The 20,141-nt window shown below is 42.2% G+C and overlaps 1 protein-coding gene across 1 annotated transcript; it reads right to left on the bottom strand.

The window, feature by feature from the left end:
• Window positions 1–421: 421 nt before the first annotated feature.
• sh3bp2 (SH3-domain binding protein 2) lies at window positions 422–16,850 on the bottom strand (the record flags this gene model as incomplete). Its single annotated transcript, XM_080529539.1, has 13 exons — window positions 422–559; window positions 853–912; window positions 1,481–1,562; window positions 1,951–2,006; window positions 3,054–3,144; window positions 3,663–4,458; window positions 4,671–4,742; window positions 5,118–5,203; window positions 6,773–6,840; window positions 7,444–7,561; window positions 9,242–9,344; window positions 9,931–10,070; window positions 16,765–16,850. The coding sequence occupies 13 exons, from the start codon at window positions 16,848–16,850 to the stop codon at window positions 422–424; spliced, it is 1,896 nt and encodes a 631-aa protein (XP_080385665.1).
• Between the last annotated feature and the right edge of the window lie 3,291 nt (window positions 16,851–20,141).

Raw genomic sequence — 20,141 nt, 5'->3', positions numbered from 1 at the left:
GACAGACATTTACAGTGGTGGTCCTCTGGCTGCAGACAAGAGGCGTCCATACTCCATTCTTCTAAAAATAAACATTAGAGGACCCTTAGATCTTCTCCTCCAATGTGTTTTGAGAAGGAAGTGGAGAAGGGGGATGGAAGGAACAGAGGAAAGACTGGGATGCACCAATTCTGTCCCTTTTGACCAGCTTCAGACCAGGGCAAGAAGCACAGCACTAGAATCCGTCAAGTAATACCTAAAGCAACATTTGGGGGAGCAACAATCTCCACAGGGGGCAGTGTTGCATTCCTACTGAAGTTCATTATTATGGCAGAATGGTTGACGCCACATGAGCAGATATGGCATTGACTCCAGCAGTCAAGGTGAGGGTCACATGGTCATCTCAGTGGGGTATAACCTGGGCCATGGGGTCATGGCGGGGTCACCTGGGTATGATGTAGCCATACGGCTTCTGTAGACACAGAGAGCCATTGTTGGGGAGGGGTTGGACGTGGTAGTGTTCCACTAAGGCTGCTAGCGAAGGAAAGGTCACATCTGTCTCCAGGAAGACCCGGGAGTCCTAGACAGAACAGCACAACATCAGTGTTACAACACACAGCTTCATCAAACAACAGAAGGTGAAGACAACATTCCTTATCATTTACATTTTCAATGGTAATTCCAATATTCTGCTATTCCTAATTGACATATACGGTAGTATTACTACCATTGATATGCATAGTACCCTGAAGTGAAGAGGAAAATCAGCAACTCTTAGAGGACAATGGAGCTTCAAAAGTTTTAAAAAGTGAAAAGTGTGTTACAGCCTGTGTTACACAGAGAATGTAGTGAGAGACCTGGGATGGTACTCACCTCCTGAAATAGTCTGTAGTTTCTGGCCTTGCTCAGGGTCACGTCCCACACCACCAGCACCTGTTTCAGGTAATGTATATTTTACTTTCTAGTTTTAGCATCTTTCACTTGGGTAGCATAACCTATTAGATTTTGATGTGTGTGTGTGTGTGTGTGTGTGTGTGTATGCATTTGTGTGTGTGTGTGCGTGCGTGTGTGCATGCATTTGTAAATTGTAAATGGACTGCACTTATATAGCGCCTTATTCCAAAGCGCTTTACAATGGCCTCTCATTCACCCATTCACACACATATTCACACACCAATGGCGGCAAGCTACCATAAAAGGTGCCGGCCCGCTCATTGGGAGCAATTTGGGGGCATTGTCTTGCCCAAGGACACCTCGACACATGGCCAGCTGGGGATCAAACCACGGAACTGCCGACCTTGCAATCATTAGACGCCGGCTCTACCTCCCGAGCCACAGCCGCCCCATTTGTGTGTGTGTGTGTAGGTGCGTGCATTTGAGTGTGTGTGCACGTGCCACATGTGCGTGCATGCGTGTGTTCATACATCCCAGCAGGTGTTGTTGGTGACATCTACTGTATCCTAGCATGTGCTGGTTAGGATTAGGTTTAGGGTGTATCTACCTGTGATGTCTTATGATTTGATCCTGAGTTCCTGATGCAGTAGAGGCCGTCCTCTGGATTTCTGGTGCCTTCCTTAAATAACCTGTAGTCAATTAAAGCTAATTTATAATGCATTGGTGCAGTCCGACATGTGTTTAGAACTTTACCCATGAGAAAACATGTAATAGAGTAATCATGAATATTAGAGTGTTGTCTCCTGATCCAGCTCTAGTGGGCGCTAAAGAGTATGAACCACCTTATAGAAATGAACATTAAGTGAGGGCAGAGAATTTTTTGTACAAAAAGGAATCTTGCTTCTTTCTTTTCAATGTTGCTTGTTTCAGTCTTAAGGAAAAAACACAAGTACGATTTTGAGTGCTGTTTCCTGATTTGTCACTAGTGGGTGCCACTCTTGTTCAGAAAGTACATAAAAAAGGGTGAGGAGGTGAGTTGAGAGAATTTTCATCACAGAAAAGAAATGTGTGTCTTACCTTTCAACATTGCTGGTTTCAGTCGTGTCCACGAACACAGAATCTGGTAATTGCATCTGCAATCAGACAATTAGGAAAACACAAGACACACAGGAAGGTTAGAATGGAATGAAATGGAATCTGTACATGTGCGCTAATGATTATGCAGGGTTTAATGTGATGTATGTGTGTGGGTATGGGTGTGGGTGTGTGCATGCGTGTGCGTGTGTGCGTGTGTGTGTGTGTGTCTGTGTGTGTGTGTGTGTGTGTGTGTGTGTGTGTGTGTGTCTGTGTGTGTGTGTCTGTGTGTGTGTGTGTGTGTGTGTGTGTGTGTGTGTGTGTGTGTGTGTGTGTGTGTGTGTGTGTGCGTGCGTGTGTGTGTGTGTGTGTGTGTGTGTGTGTGTGTGTGTGTGTGTGTGTGTGTGTGTGTGTGTGTGTGAAAGCATTGGGCACATGTTCAGTATTTGACCCAGGGTTGAAATCTCAAGTCTTTCCTTGATTCCTCCTGTCCTCTCTCCCTATCTTTCATATCAGATGAGATGGCTAGACATTCTCCTTCTCCAATGAGTTTGAGGTGAGGATAGAGTATTTGTGACACAGTCTAGTGAAAAGGGTTGCATGTCGGCAAAGTGTTTTCCGTTTTTTTGCATATTACGAAAAATAAAAGTGCCCGCTTGATATAACAAACAACAGTTTCAGGATCACTAAATACTTACAATTTGTGAATTGGATTCACTGTATCGTCTGCCATAGGCTACTGGGTAAGTACAAGATACATGGCTTGTAAACAAACGTACGTTTTAGGATGTGTTCAAAAGTAAGGACTGTGTGATCTAATTATGTGTAGTTATGTGTTTTTACGATGTTGATGTTCTATCCGAATGTTGTTCCTTTTTAGCGCTGGCCTACTAGCAGCTGTTTTGCGTGTATTTTGATTCAGAGTTTGTTGTTTCTCCATTATTTGGTTTGAGGTGTACCAACATTCAAATAAGCATGTTCAGATTTCAATGTTTGACACCTCATTTGAAAGCTACAATCTGCACTTTCATGGAAAAAAAAGAAAAATGACATTGCTTTTTTACGAGACCCTGTCACATTTGGCATAGGTCTGGTAGTATGCTCACATTCTCGTAATCGTCATCAGAGACATCCCCAGTGTCTTCAGGCATCTCATCCACTGAAGTTCTGAAGCTTTGTCTGTCCGGTGATGATCTTCTGAGAACAAAAAGGTATTATCACTGTATCCAATTCTCTTATGCCAGATGAAGTTGACTCCTTACACACTGATAGTAGTTCACCTTACTTGACGTAAGACAATGAACTATAACCTTGAACATTATGGCCAGATTCAGAACAACTTTTTGCTCCTACAAATTACGATATGCAAATGTGGAATTATGGTACAATATTCTGTACTGTACATAATCATGGAAGTATTTCCTTACATATGTTTGTCATTTCCCCCAATAAATTCAAAGCAATCATAGTTTACAGTTCTGCTGTATGATTATGGTATGAAAGCCTTGATTCTAAAATGATGTGCATACAGAGGGAAAAGAACAGATATGTTGTTGACCTTAATCAAATAAAGAGTTGATTGGACTAGTTTGCCTGGCCCAGATTAAGCCTTGTCCTGGACTAAAGACCATGTTCAATGGAGTCTATTCTCCAGTTCTTTCTAGTCTAGGCGTTGACTTGATCTGTATCTGTAGTAAGTGAAATGGTACACTTACTGTGGTGAGGGTCGGCTAGGTTTGGGCTTGGCCATGGGTGGGGGAGGCTTGGCCATGGATGGGGGAGGCTTGACCATGGGTGGGGGAGGCTTGGCCATGGGTGGGGGAGGCTTGGAGGCCAGGGAAGGTGTGCATAATCTAGGCTTGGGGCAGGGGTGTAGTGGGGAGGCTTGCTGCTGTGCTGAGTCGTTGTCTAGACCTGCTGGTCTGGGGCTGCTGAGGTAACTGTGGCTCGGTGGCAAGGTGGGCAGGCTGGGCCAATTGCCTTGGTTACCCGGCATCAGTGGCGGTCGTGGGTGCGGAGACGGGGATCTGCCCAGCGCCATCTTCTTCTCAAGGTCTCTGCAGATGGGCAGGGTGGCAGGGGTTTGCAGAATTATGGGCATGACTGGCTTCCTGTCCCTCTGGTTCATCCCTCCTCCAGGGAGGGTGGAGATGGACATCTTCTCCAACACCTGCTTCTTCAGATTGGCCATGGGAGGGGGAGGAGGGGTTGGGCTCTTGGAGCACCCCCGCGCACTCCTCTCTGGGCTGGACTTACGTAGGTGGGGGGCGAAGGGTGGTGGAGGAGCTGGACCCTTGTTGGGGATGTCCTTGTGTCCGTATTGGTTGATTTTGGTGTGCTTGGGCGGAGAAGATAAGGCAATGGACGTTTTTTGGGGCAGGGGGCTAGGGGGGCTCTTGTTGGGGGCTGGGACGGGCGGAGGAAGACATTTGAAGAAAACCGACATGTCTTGTCTGAGCTGGGCAGGGACCGGGGGAGGGGGGTAGGATGGCGGTGGAACGGTTGGCCGACCTTCAATAACAACAACAACATAAGAGATTCAGTGATGAATGGAACAACAAGGAATCATATTATATATTTCTGATTGAGTTGATTCCAAATTAATTCCGTGAAAAATAAATTAAATGGGATCCATGGAATTATATAGCAAATCAGGGACCATGATAGGTACTGGGCTAGTCCCAAACACTGTACTAAATTCAGGATTTAGTGGTGGACTATACCTGTAGATGCTGGTGAGCCATCTGGTTTTAAGTAGTCCTCTTCATCATCGTCATCATCTTCTAACATGTAATCTAGATACAAGATTTCCATCATTGTGAGTACATATAGCATATATATGTAGTATAAAAGAACTGTTGACAGACAATGTCTATCCCTTCTACAGCCACGCACCACGACAACCACTGACCCAGAAAAGCCAAAGCATGCCTCACTGCGCAATGCTAATTTAGGCACCGGGGTCCTACTTTAATCAACTGACAATTGTTTTATTTTTATGAAGTATTTAACTGTTTTCACCACCGGGTGGCTTCATAAAGTACTTATAAAACATTTGGAAAGCGTCTATGTAGACATTATACAGGGTTTATGAAGGCTTCATGAAACCTTAAGAGTTGTCATTAGTTTAAAGTGTTATCTGCATGTGCTACACACACGGTGTGTCTTACCATCTTCAGGGTGGTCTGGGCCTTGTCTGATGTCCATGGGCCGCTCGATAGAGCCATAAAAGCTGTCTGTATCAGAGTCTGAGTCGCTATCAAAATAAAAATTATTGTTGTTATTACAAAGGACTCAAAAGACTCATGCAATAATTAATTCCCCTTACAAACACATTTTTGGTTTCAGATTTTCTGAAACAGGACACCTGGGGTTTTCATGAAAGTTTTGAATTTAACATTACTTTTTTTTGGTTTATTATTGACCAAAAATATGTTTTAAGTGAGAAGTCATGGCTTGTCAAAAGCCGCAAAAGACAGGAAATCAAAAGCCGCAAAAGACAGGAAATTCAAGATGAGCACCACCACCACCACCCTTAACTTAATCTATGCACCAACAAGGTTTGCCAGCACACAACTGTAATACCTGCTATAGTGGTGTGTGTTGGTCTACTGTACTTCAAACAACATGTACTCACCATGGGCAGGTTGCTTAGGTTTCAAAGCTCCTTTCATACAAAGGATGCCTAAATGCCTAATTCATACTGTTAGTTAGAGTATGTTTTCTAGTAAAGTAATTTATATTTTGCATGAAAAGATACAAGTTCCTTTTATTGCTACACAACCTACTTTGGTGGAATTTATTTTCAGTAGAGCATGGTGGGGATTTTGTTTTATGCTTTTGTGACAGTATAAGGTTATAGAAGCATTAAATATGTGTTCCTGTCTGTAAACATTTCCCTGTGTGATATCAAGTTCACTACCATAGATTACCATAATTATCCACACAATGTGTAATGGTTTTCTGGACCTGTTATATCAATCACTGTGTAACAAAGAAGAAACATGGTCAGCAAATATTTCCTTAAATACCCAAGTACTTTTTCTGATCATTGGATAGACTTCACTTCTCTGTCAAGTAGGCTAACAATTCCAGTCAATAGTGTTTATGTGTGTCTGTTTCACAATGTCTGGTCATGTTACAATTAGAATATGGACAGGCTCAAGTTATATTATACAAATAAATGATGTGCGTAAACCACCAAACATATACCTGTATCAGTGTTTCCTCAGCCTTTTGGCTTAAACAGGGGCGCAGAAGTCCCCAAATCGAGATCCAGGTATGAGTTTTAGGACTGTTTTAGGTGGGGCACAACAGACCTATTCAATGGAATACTGACCTACATTATCTAATCAAGGATATACTGTATGAGGTTATGAATGAATTGGTTGAGAGAAGCTTGATTGTTGCCACTGTAATGAATGAATGATCATGATCGTTTTCACTGACTCCCATCCATATGTCTTTATGAAACAAGAACCTGTATGATATTGTTGTTGCTGTGAGAATACCGTCACTGTCCATCATTTACCAGAAAGAGGAAGTGACCACTGATAATATTGTATGAGGGGGTGAGTTAAATGCTTTATTGTGAATGAAGTGTGAAAGGGAAGTGACTTGATGTAATGGTGTTGTCATCATTTTGCAGCAAAATGTGGCATGACGTCATCGAAGTGCGAAACGGGCGCCATTTAATGGTTAGTGTTAATCCCTGATAATTGCATATTAATAACATGATGAGAGCCATACTTTTTTTGCTCTCTAAATCACTATTAGTAGGTTGTTTATAATATGTTGTTTTTCCCATATAAAAGTTCTGACTTACCTTGGAATGAGTGAATCCCTTCTGTCATTGTAGTGGTCAATTTCTTTCCGCAAATGTTGCATCCATTTCTGTCAGTAAAAATAAGGTATTAGATTATATATACGTCTTTATATCCATCCATCCATCCACCATCTCTATTGAAGGGGGAGCTGTCCATGCTGCCCCCCTATTTCCGGTCTATCAAGACCAAAAACCTTGCGCCACATGAACAGTTTTTTCCCCATGGCAGTGAGCCACACAAACAAGCCTACTGCCTCTCATTAACTCTGGGAGTCTAGAGAGGTGCCCTCGTTAACGGCCAAAACGTTTAAAGGGTATCCCGACTATAAACCTCAGGTTTATTCGGCTAGTTACGCAATATCATATTTATTACAAACTCGATCACTAAATGTCATCATTGATTCCCTGATCAATCCATGATTTCCACGACATATAAAATGTTGTGTCCCCTAAAATATAGGAAATTCCCAGGCAATCACTTAAATGTGTGACAAGCTAACATACCGTAACAGTGATTTTTTTTTCACAGGTAATATTTTGAAACTCATGTGCAGATGCCATATGTTTCAGTCTTATGCTTTCCAGATGATGTTACTCAAAGCCAGAGCAGTGGCCTCTGGAGTAACACAGAGGGGCAAGTACGGTATGGTTCTGAAGGCTCCAGCCCTCACCCTTCTTTCATCCTCGCTGGCTGCAGAGAAATACCACGTCCGGTGCTTCTTACTGAAGTGGACCATCTTGAAGGGAAACACGTTACTGGATGTCGTCTCTTCTGCGGCCCTCATCACCCTTGCAACAAAAGAAATAGAAACTGAAACCCCACAATGAAACAAGCATAGACACACAACAATAGAAGCCTCCTTATTCTAACCAATAGATTCCCCTTTTTGAAGGTAACACCCGTATCATTGATTTTAGAGCATGTTATCTGATGATCATCTTATTGTTAGGTGATATGTGTTGATACGACATGTTACAACATAATCAGTAAAATGTCTACACATGAATACAGAAATGTGATACCAAACATTGTATCATTGTGTTTCTATATAGGCACAGTGTGGGTCTGGCTGTTTGAGCCTGTCTCTGTTTCAATGTCTCAGAGCACAGCTGCTCTATATATACCACACCACAGTAGAGCGAGAGAGAGACTCCAGACATGTAATTACACTAAAGTTACCACTACCATAAGACACGAGACTGGGGAGTGAGGGAGTGACGTATAGGAGATGGATGTATGGAAACACTACAAGCAACCACTTTTAGAAATGTCAAGTATGGAAAGTGAAGATTGAATGAACGGTTGCTCTGTACCCTGGTGTGGAACAAAACAGATGAGTTTTCACCCCTGTCTTTCGTAAGTGAAAGACTTTTACGTAGCAAAGAAAGTTCACTTCACTGGAAGTGGCAAGCCTAGTCAACCAAGTGGCAAACAATACTCAACAAGGTATGAATGAATGGATGAATGAATGAAAGAATGAATGAATGAATGAAAGAATGAATGAATGAATGAATGAATGAATGAATGAATGAATGAATGAATGAATGAATGAATGGTCTTTATTGGTATGGTCAAAACCAGAAGTTCTCAGCTATATCTGTAACTACAGTACTGTATTATGTTTGGCAAAGCCTATTGAAAAATCACTTTACTTAGAGCATACCGTTATAATGCGTGCATGGCACATTATAAATACTAGTTTTTGTATTAAAATGACAGACCATCTCATAAAGACCCATCTCAGGCTACACGTGGGTTCCTCCTCCTCAGACCTCTCCACCCCATGACACCCTACAACTCCTGAACTCATTATTTATTTATCTTACTTTCTTTAGCACTATGACTGCCGATGGAACTTGTTCTCATTGAAGGTTTTACTTACATATATTTGATTCACTTAGCTAGACAAATGTACTTATTGTAAGTTGCTTTGGATAAAAGTGTTTGCTAAATGACTGAAATGTAAATGTATATTAATAATTATGAGTTAATATTTAATTAAAGGTGTTATAAACAGACATACTATGTTAAAATGTCTTATAAATATAATATACTGTACTAGGATATTATAGCGAACAGCGGGGTAGAGTAGCTTGTCCTAAGTGGGTATTGAACTCACAACCTTCTGCTTATAAACTGGCCATGCTAGCTACATCACCAAAAGATTTAACTCCCTTAGCGGAGCTGCTAACAGGCCTTACACAGCGTCATGTGAGAGTCCCTCATGTGGACACGCCTCTCCGAAGGCCTCACGGGCGCCATCCCACTGCTGACATTAATGTACCGAACGGCGGGGTAGAGGGGCTTACAAACCGGCTACCACACCAAGAGAGTTAACTCTGTTGGCGGAGCTGCTAACAGGCCTTACACAGGGTCGTTGAAATATATTATGAAGTCATTATGAGGCATCATACATGTCTACAATGAGTTATTATAATGTGTTATACTGTTATAGAAATGACACTGACCTGTTGTAGCCATTGAGAGAGAACGCCCCCTGTGGTGCGGGGGAGGTACTGGTCTTGAAGTAGTAGACACAGCCCTTGTGGATAACAATGTAGCGGAGAGGCCCTGTAATTACGCAAAAAGAGTGACAAAGGACGGGTATAGAAGTTACAAATGCTCATAAAAAGTATTATTCATAAAAATACTAAATAGACAAACATTTCTGTTGAGTTGAACTACTGTAGTCTGTCATTTCAGACCTTTGTCAAAGGCACTCGACTAGTTGGCTACACATGAATGAGCTATGGAGGTCACACTTAATAACTAGACATTGGTACTAGTACATATGAAGAAGCTATGTAGATCTACATACTCTACTGGAACTACTGGACATAGGTGCTATGTAGGTCTACAGTCCTCACCTCATGAGTGACACTGGACTACGAGAAGTACCTTAGGTCAGAAGGTCTACATACATTCAATATCTGGACATGGGTACTTGTGCACATTAATGAGTTATGTTCACTTACACTTCATAACTGGTCATTGGTACTACATGAATGATGTACAGTACCTAGGTCTGCTCACACTTAATACATTGGTACCACACGGATGATCTACTGTATGAGGTTCTACTCACACGTCATAACTGTACATTGTTTGGTACTACTAGTACATATGAATGAGCTACATACAGTAGGTCTATACTCACACTTCATGAGACTGAACTGGCTGCCTCCTTTCTTGTGCAGGTACCCCGAGGACATTACTCCTCCTGGCATGGTCAGCAGGTTCTGGGCTCCGATGGCCCTCATAGGGATGGGCCAGGAGATCTCGACAGATGCCATGTTTCTGTTGACAGATAGCAAGACATCTCATAACACATACGTAGCTTCTCTACACATTGTGTAGAGTGGAAGTGTTTTAACTGAAAAATCAATAATGGAAAAAGTGTTGATTGAAAATAAATGCCCTGTTTGCAATCATTGAACTGAAATTTCAATTGACATGAAATTCAACTGATCCCAACCCTGATCAAAATAGAGCAATACAAACAGGATAAATAAACAATGCGTCAATACACAGAATGAGAGGAATTGTAAATGTGCTGTATAAGAATGTACAGGACAGAAAAGACACTTGGAGGAAGAGAGTATGGTGCAAATAAACAGAACATATATATATCATCACCCCATTATGGTAAGGAAAATAATCAACAACACATATAAACATGAACATATTCCTATATGGCTTGAAATACCTCAATCCTACAGGGCCCTTCCATCCTGAGAGGCAAACATGTATCTTCATCATCACAGGAATCACATTCATTCTACATTCATTCCTGCAGTACAGACAACTCAACTTCTAAACCGCAAGGTACTTTCCACAGCTGCTCTGTCTTACCACAGACGACCTAACCCTGTCCTAAACCTAGATCTATTTGTCTGACATGAGAGTCTACCACAGGCCTACAGTAATGTCTCTAGATAATGTCAATGCTTACCTCCTGCTCCTTATTCGCCTCTTGATACTCTGAACAGCTGAGCTGTCCTTGAGTATGTTGGCTGTGGAGGCCAGTGCAGGGAGGAGATCCATGGCAGAGTGAATAACTGAACCACACACGACTAACTTCTAATTCAGACTGTGACTGAGGGAGTGTACTCACACACACACACACACACACACACACACACACACACACACACACACACACACACATACACACACACCACACATGCGCACATATATATATATATATACACACACATACACACTCTTCTAAACCCTAATACACCCAAAGTCTGTTATCTCAAACCCTCAAACTTTGACCCTGAAGGGGACGAGCAGGAGAGGAAGGCAGGCAGGAAGCTGGACATTTCCCCAGGAATGTGCATGCCCTCTCCGAGCTGCTGATTTCATCCTGGCCTGTGTACTTCCTGTCTGGCCGGTGTGCCATAGCAATGGCTGCCCTGCAGGGAGAGACCACAGGGAGCCTGCCTCCAGACTCCAAATAAACCAATAAGGAGAAAAGAGTCCATATGATTTCTAGCTGTAGAGCAGGCAAGAAAAGATTACAGGTGAGAACATAGGGTTTAGGGGTAAACTCACTTTTACCAATAGAGAAAAGGAGGAAACTGTATTTCTGCAAATGCCTTCATGTGCTTATGTGTTTATGCTCCCAGCCTATCTTCAGCATCTAAATTAAACTGAGCTGCGCTGTGGCCGGTTGGTGTGTTTGTTTTATCCACAGGGAGGTTGGTTGTTTTGTGACCTGTGCGTGGCCTCTGCTTCAAGGGACATGACATAACAACAGCAGCCCTTATCTCTTCTGCTATCATCTTTTGAAGTTTGCGCTGTTTCCACTTAGGAGCGATGCACACTGTTAAGGCAGAGCCATGTTGTGGTATGTAAGCACTAGACCAGAACTGGGTTGAAAAGTACACTATCTGTATGGACAAAAGTATGTGGACACAATTATCGTCTGGGGCTGTTTTCATGGTTTGGGCTAGGCCCCCACTAGTTCCAGTGAAGGGAAAGCTTAATGCTACAACATACAATGCGATTCTAGAGAATTGTATGCCTCCAACTTTATGGCAATAGTTTGGGGAAGGCCGTTTCCCGTTTCAGCATGACAATGCCCCCATACACAAAGTGAGGTCCATAATGACATGGATTGCAGAGTTTGGTCTGGGAGAACTTGACTGGCCTGCACACAAAGCTCTGACCTCAACCCCATCGAACACCTTTGGGATGAATTGGAACGCCGACTCCGAACCAGTCCTTCTCACCCAACATCAGTTCCCGACCTCATTAATGCTCTTGGGCTGAATGGGAGCAAATCCCATATTCTAAAATATAGTAGAAAGTCTTCCCAGAAGAGTGGAAGCTGTTATAGCAGCAAAGGTAGGACCAACTCCATAGCAATGCCCATGGTTTTGGAATGAGAAGTTCAACAAGCACGTATGGGTGTGATGTTCGGGTGTCCCAATACTTTTGTCCATATAGTGTATTTGAAATGCTATATTCCTACAATAATAATTTGAGTATTTACTTAGAGTCTGTCTGGAGTGCCAGATGGGCTGGGTTTGGACTTTTTGAAGACTATTCCATTTGTTCCATTCTGTTGTTTGCTTCCCTTCTCTCGAGGGGGGAATCCCCATTTTACCTGGATGTAAGATGACAGCAAAAAGCAAGGTGGTTCCATTTCATTGTAAGTGAGGGAAGGGAGAATTCTGTTACCTCCAATATTCCCTTCCAACAAGTCAACAAGAAAACATGCCTTCAACACAAATCAGTGAGTATCATTGGAATTCCTCCAAAATGTTGAATGTAATTCAAAGATGTCTGGCAAAGCACTGTTTAAATGTAAGTAGATTGCTATATCTACCCTAGCCCTGTATAACCCTAACCCTAAAATATATGTCTTTGCAATATGTATAGCTAAGAAAAATATACAATTATAGGTGTGTAGGGGAAAGGAATGTGATTGAGGGAGTTGCATTTTAAACCTCTGTTCATGTCCCTTAGTCCTTTAAATTCACGGAAGGGATCACTTCATGGGAGGGAAGGGGTTGTGTTATTTTGGAATGGAAGGGATCCCTTGACTGAAACTGAGCTAATGCTTCGGCTTAAGCCCAGCAGGCTAACACGGTTATGTGGCCTGAGTTTGAACCCTGTCAGTCACATACCGATAAAGGAATATATTATGCTACATAAGATTCCTTCCTCTCTGATTTGTAATGGCATAAGACTTTCTAGCTATTTGTATCTCATCTGCAGTCCAATAGTAGGGATGGAAATACATTTTCAGAGACCATGATTTGTCTACCAGACTACCATTTCTCCATTGATATTGCAATGTAGTCCCAGACTTGGCATAATTTGTGTTTGGAAATAATATATCTTACTAATCTATCCCATGTTCCTGATTGAAAGGTTAAGATTCATAATATATGATTGCAGATAGTGCTAACTGGCATGGTGGACTACTGAATGAGTCTAAACCCTTCAACATAACCAGCCCTCTAACCTCACCGCTAAGTAAGCTAGCAGAGATGCTAATCACTAATGGATAACTCCTGCTTGCCAGTAACTAAAATATAAACAGGAGTGGCCAGTAACATACCAGGCTCATTCAAACACACTTCCTAAAGCAGACTCAAACAATGCATGGGGAAAATTGCCAACTCTGATCATGGTTTGTAGAATGAAAAGTGTGGAAAAAAGAGTGGAGAAACTGGAGGGAACTACAGTAAGAGTAGAACAGTTTCTTTCATAGAACAGTGTTTTAGGAATGATTCTCATTGATAACTTTTGTGTTTTTCCTTCAATGGCACAACAAATAGCAAAAAAAAGTATAGCAAAAGACCAACATCTCAATAGAACAAAATGAATTAATGTTACAGCCTTTGACAGCCTTTGACAGCCTTTGTTTTCCAGCCAAAGTTGTCTAATTCAACTGCATATTCATCAACTGACCTGGATGAAAATGTATTTGAAGTACTGTCAAATACTTTGAGCATTTGCTTGAACCTCCCAGGCAAGCCAGATTTGCATTTTGAGACTATTCCATTAGTCCTATTGTGCCAGGAAAACTCAAGCACAGCTACAGTATCCTTCATCTAGCATTGTGACTGGCAATGGCCCCTGGTCCTAGCATAGATTTATTTTATTTATTTTTCTTATTATAATGACTTATGTATAGATGATGTTGTAAGTCTCTGTGGATAAAAGTGTCAGTTAAATGTCCAAAATGTTCAATGTTAAATGAATCCAGGTCTGCCACACACTGCAACCTCCAGCACTACTGGTTCGGCAGGTGTTTACCCACTGTGATCACTATTCTGATTGAAATAGTGCCTGGTGGGAAACGTCAACCTAGGTGTCTCCACCACAGTGGCTATGTGTCCTGTCTCACAGGTGTGCACTGTGCAGTAGCAGCAGCACACACACATCCACTGCTGTTTGTCTAGAAACAACCCCTAGCGTCTACTCCGTAGACACCTGTGTAGATCTGAAAGAATTGGAGAAGCAAGATGGTGATTATTCCCCCTAGATAAAGTGTAGACGGTCCACACCTGCTTGCTCCTTAATTTCATTGTTTGTCATTTAATATCTTGTCTGATTTTTGTTCTATGCACCACCAAGTTCTGAAGGCTCCAAGCATCTTCAGAACACTTCACCATGCCATGTGGGGATTCTACCATCATGCCTGTATATATAGGGGTTAGGGGTTGTTTTGGGATATTTCAGTTTTGAAATATATATTTTTTTATTATTATATATTATATATTTTCTAATTATCTCATGGGTGGACTAAAACCGCATTGCTTTTATTTTGAAGCCCATTTATTCTCACAGTGCACGCAATCGTGCACGTGAAATGCGTGTGATTGACAACCTGTCTTCCTTCCGTGTCACCCCTGAACTGTCTACCTTCCTTGTCACCCCTGAAAAATGCGAAAATGTCGGCTTATGCCAAAAAGAGGAAAGTGGATGCCGAACGCAGAACTTTCAAACAAATAGGGACTACTAATTGTTATATTAGTATAAAACGCGCGACTTCAAGCTTACGGAGGAGCTGGCAGCAATCCGGCCAATGAAAGGAACCACAACGGGGAGTGATCTGTTCACCGAGGTAAACGCATGCATGGACAAACTGGGACTCGAATGGGACAGACTGGCAGGTGTCACTACGGATGGATGTCCGAATTTGACAGGGAAAAATGTTGGGTTTTTGAAAATAATGCAAGATAAAGTGAGTGAACTCAACGCAGAGCAGAAATTGGTGTTTATACATTGTATTATTCATCAGCAAGCGTTGTGCAAGTCAGTGCTAAAACTTAGCCATGTGGTTTAATTTCATCAGAGCGCGAGCATTAAATCACAGGCAGTTTGTTTCACTATTGGTGGAGCAAGAGAGCGAACATGGTGATGTCAGGTACCACACAACTGTCAGATGGCTCAGCCTGGGCAAAGTGCTTAAAAGGTTTTGGGTTCTGAAATCAGAGATAAAGGAGTTTTGTGAGATGAAAGGCAAAACCATCCCAGAGCTGTCTGATGAGGACTGGATGGCAGATTTATCATTTGCTGTTGATGTGACTGCAATGATGAATGAACTGAACACACAACTGCAGGGCAAGGGCCTTTTTGTTCATGAAATGCATAGCCATGTGAAAGCCTTCATGACAAAGTTGCAATTCATTTCAAGGCAACTAGGCAGCAACAATCTCGAACACATGAAAACCCTGAAAGAAGTCAAACCATCAGCTGATCACCGGCACAGATACTCATCCATGTTAGGAGCACTGCATGATGAATTTTCAAGGCGTTTTCAAGATTTCAAAAAGGTTGAGGATGAAATGCAGCTGTTTTCCTCTCCCTTTACCTGCAGTGTTGAAATTCTATTTGAATAAATGTTATTTTTGAAAGCTAACCTCACCTTTTAATTGCCAAATAATAACATACACTCTTACCAGCGGTCAAAACAATGCCATTTACTGCTTTTTATATAGAAATAAAATGTATATTATGCATAATTGAGTTCGGAATTTTGGCCCGGCCCTCCAAAATATTTTCAGTTGCTCATTTGGCCCCCTGGGAAAAATAATTGCCCACCCCTGGTCTAAAGGCTTTGCCCCGGTGAATCTACCCAGGAAGGGGAGTAAACAAGGCCATGTATGGGATTGTGAATTGTTGTGAAGAAAAAAAAAACGTCTTTTAAAAAAAAAACTTCACAGGTGACTTCACAGGTTTCTGTTCCCCCTAGTCAACAACGTTTCCAACAGTATTTTGGACAGTGCATTAATTTCTCTGTAGCCTTCGCTTATTGCAGATTATAGCAACACCCTCATTCCGCTTCTGTGGGGGAGCCTGGCTTCCCCCCTGCATCATTTCCTGGGGCCTAATATGAGCATGGCCTCTTGAGCAGGAAGCTGTCACTCTGATTACAGACTCCACACAGGAAAGAGAGAGGCAAAGAGAGAAACAGGAAAGAGAGAGGCAGTGGAGGCCCAGAATAACAAACACTGACTGAACCACACAATTGTCTCTTTGGAGACTTGCAGTAGGACTAAGTGATGTAGGTGATCACTTTTCCTGAACATACAGTATAGCTGACCACAGAGAACAATACAATGAGCAAACTGAGAGTGCATGTTAGTTACTGTGATGATAGAGATTGTGCTGCTCCTAATGTATTTCCTGTAAGCGTGGTTTCACCGTTTCACCGTTTAGTCAAACATTCACAAACGGCAGCATAAGCTTTGCTTCATCATTCCCATGCTGAATTAACTTATCCAGCAGTTAAATGGATGGCATATAAATGTAATAGTAGCCTGTGATAATCATACCATTCCTCATTGATAAGATCAATCATCAATGCCAAGAGCTGGAGTTTAACCTAGAATTGAACCTGAATTGAAGACCAGAGCAGTCTATTATGTCAATCAAGTTTGACAATTACATTCAATTCAATAAAAGGAGTTGAAGGTCAATCTGAGCTTAACATCAGAACAGTTGAGACAGAGAATCACACACTTACATGAAATCCCGCTCCATGAAGCACATTCTGACGCTGGGTTTGTTCGCAAGGACAAACGATTTCTTCTTCCTCACTGACATAGCCATGGGTGTAAGATTGTTGGTCCCACCATGCTATCTCAGACAGATGGACGGATGATGGAGACAGACATGTGCTGCTGTGCTGATACTCCTGAGACCTACGGGGCCGTGCAGTACGTGTGGTTAGAGGTGCCGAGGCACTGAGACAGATTTCCGGAGGGCTCTGTCTCTGGGTCCACGCTGCTCATTGGCCAACAAACCCGTACTGACTGCAACTTCCTGCTTTCTCAGGCAGAGTGGCTGATTTGATGACACACTCAACCCACAGGGCCATAGTGAAACTGGGGGGAATTTCCACCTCTGTGGAACAATGGTAGACGGGTTTGCAGAAACGGTCAAACATCCTGACCGTGCAACTTTCACACAGCTATATCCTATGCTACACAGTTATGAAATGCACATTGCATTTTGGAAGTGGATTTTCTTTTCTTTTTTGAGTCTCTGAAAGCTTTTAGAATTACATTTAAACAGCACTCATGAAAAAGATCCAAATCAGCTGTATCTGACAGTTAAAATACATAAGTAGTATAATAGTGAGAGGGTACAAATGACATCTGCAGAATAATCCATATCCATCTAATCCTCCCTTCATTTGTGTTAATCAATTTTGACCCACATAATATATTGCATGTCTAAATTAAAGGATGCATGAGGTGACATGTGCTTTATGCGAGATCCGGTCCCACATACTGTATGTTGAAATAAAGGGACAGTGCCAAAGATGGGCCGTGTAAGTTTGCCCACCGCAACCTTAGTGCACATGTATTCTCCACAGCAACCTTGGTTTGATCCAGTCTGTCTGTCCTGTGATGTCTGTCTGTCTCCCTCTCCACTATCTGCTGTCTAAATAATAACATACAAAGGGAGGGTGATAAGGGAGGCTGCAGCTATCATCGTACAGTGCCTCTATAGTGTCACAAATGCTCATCCCCCCGTAGCTTGCTTAGCAGTGAGCTTCAGACCTCCTATTTAGATCCAAGACCAACCAAAAACTAAAAGCCCTACAACAGTGTTGGAAGGTGGCTTTAGCTTGACATAGCCCCTCAGAAGAAATACCATGATACTGTTCACTTAACCCTACCAGTAGCTACATCATGTTTGACATTAATATAGAGCTTACCCATAGAGATCTTGAGATGAAGGACTGCTCTCTCTAACATCAGTGAACTCAGGACTACTTCCTGCCCGCTTTAGTGCAATAAACCCTCCCATTTACTACTGCTCTGATAAAGCTCTGTAAGTGAGCCAAAACATGCTGCAAAAGCGTTTCACGCCTATGCAATTGAATCGTTTTAGACCAAGCTGCATGGGTCATTTAGGGTAAATATGCACATGGTAAACTCATAACATCTTAAGTGGCCGACATTATACTGCCCAGCCCAGCTAAGCTGACATACCTGTAGTCAGTTCTCAGTTCCTATACATTGATGACCTTTGAAGCCTATAATCTCATTTGATATCAAAGTCACTGCAAATACAATGCATGGACTCTACACCCATGTTATCTATTGCTTTGTGCAAAAAAGCAACATGCAAAAAGTATTTTAGATTTTTACATGCTAAAAGTGACAAAGTCCAGAGTGCAAAGGTGAGGGAGGGTTACAAACAAACTACAGTGGGAATTATGATGACAGGACAAGCAGCAACAATTCAACAACAAGACACTGCAACACTCTCTGCTAGCTAGTTGTGCAACCTATGCAATTAAAGTTAATTGAGGATCAACCTCATAACTTCATACTGACAGATTACAGTACTGTAGGCCTACTCTATGGCTAAAACTAAAAATACAGTAAAACACAACGCTGCTGCACTATATATTTTAAAGCATAATATGAGATTTTTTTATTTTAACCAAATCTAAATGTTTTATGTAAAAGGAATGTTGAAGAAGGGACACTTTTTCTTTCTCAAAATTAGGGACACTAGTTTTGAGAAACGCAGCGGCACCATGCAATACCATCATCAGGCTACAATGGAGGAAATGCAATTAATTGAACAAAAACAAAAACACTGAAATACCTTTTTGAAACAGTATAGTGATGCAGGTCTAGTGTATAGTAACAGTATAGTGATGCAGGTCTTGTACATAATAAGTTGTGAATATCCAACCTTTCCCACAATGTTATATTCCATTTTGTGGGACTTGAGTGATACTTCACCACTTCCTTGCTTCTTCCTTACTTCTAAGTCTAACATAATGGAATATAATATTGCGTATGGAATATAATATTTAGTGAAGACTTGCATCACTTTACTGTGAGCTTTGCATTGTATGTGTTTTGGAGCCTTTGTTCATGGTTGCAGGTTGCCCACATTTCTGTCAATGTCAACTGTACAGTAGGCTGATTAGGGTATTGCATGGTGCCAGTAGGTTTCTGAAAACCAAACAAACTCACAAAAAGTGTGTACCCTTCTGTACTGGTCTACAACATGTCATTTACATAAACATTTGAAATTTGGTAACAAAAGAAATTCCAATATATTCTTTAACAATGGCAAATCTGAGACAGGGATGAGAGAAGAATGCGAGCTGAGAGTAGCATGAGAGAGGGGTGAGAGAGGAATGAGAGCTGAGAGTAGCATGAGAGAGGGGTGAGAGAGGAATGAGAGCTGAGAGTAGCATGAGAGAGGGGTGAGAGAGGAATGAGAGCTGAGAGTAGCATGAGAGAGGGGTGAGAGATGAATGAGAGCTGAGAGTAGCATGAGAGAGGGGTGAGAGAGGAATGAGAGCTGAGAGTAGCATGAGAGAGGGGTGAGAGAGGAATGAGAGCTGAGAGTAGCATGAGAGAGGGGTGAGAGAGGAATGAGAGCTGAGAGTAGCATGAGAGAGGGGTGAGAGAGGAATGAGAGCTGAGAGTAGCATGAGACAGGGGTGAGAGAGGAATGAGAGCTGAGAGTAGCATGAGAGAGGGGTGAGAGAGGAATGAGAGCTGAGAGTAGCATGAGAGAGGGGTGAGAGAGGAATGAGAGCTGAGAGTAGCATGAGAGAGGGGTGAGAGAGGAATGAGAGCTGAGAGTAGCATGAGAGAGGGGTGAGAGAGGAATGAGAGCTGAGAGTAGCATGAGAGAGGGGTGAGAGAGGAATGAGAGCTGAGAGTAGCATGAGAGAGGGGTGAGAGAGGAATGAGAGCTGAGAGTAGCATGAGAGAGGGGTGAGAGAGGGATGAAAGTCAAGGAGGGGCTGTGAGCTGAGATGGGCATGAGAGCTGAGAGAGGACAGGAAGCTAAAAGAGTTCTGAGAGATGAGAGCAAAGAAAGGGATGAGAATTGAGAGAGGGATGAGAGCTAGGAGGG

The sequence above is a fragment of the Nansenia antarctica genome (assembly GCF_963989245.1).
Source record: "Nansenia antarctica genome assembly, chromosome: 4".
NCBI lineage: Eukaryota > Metazoa > Chordata > Actinopteri > Argentiniformes > Microstomatidae > Nansenia > Nansenia antarctica.
This window is presented reverse-complemented; position numbering and strand designations above follow the sequence as displayed.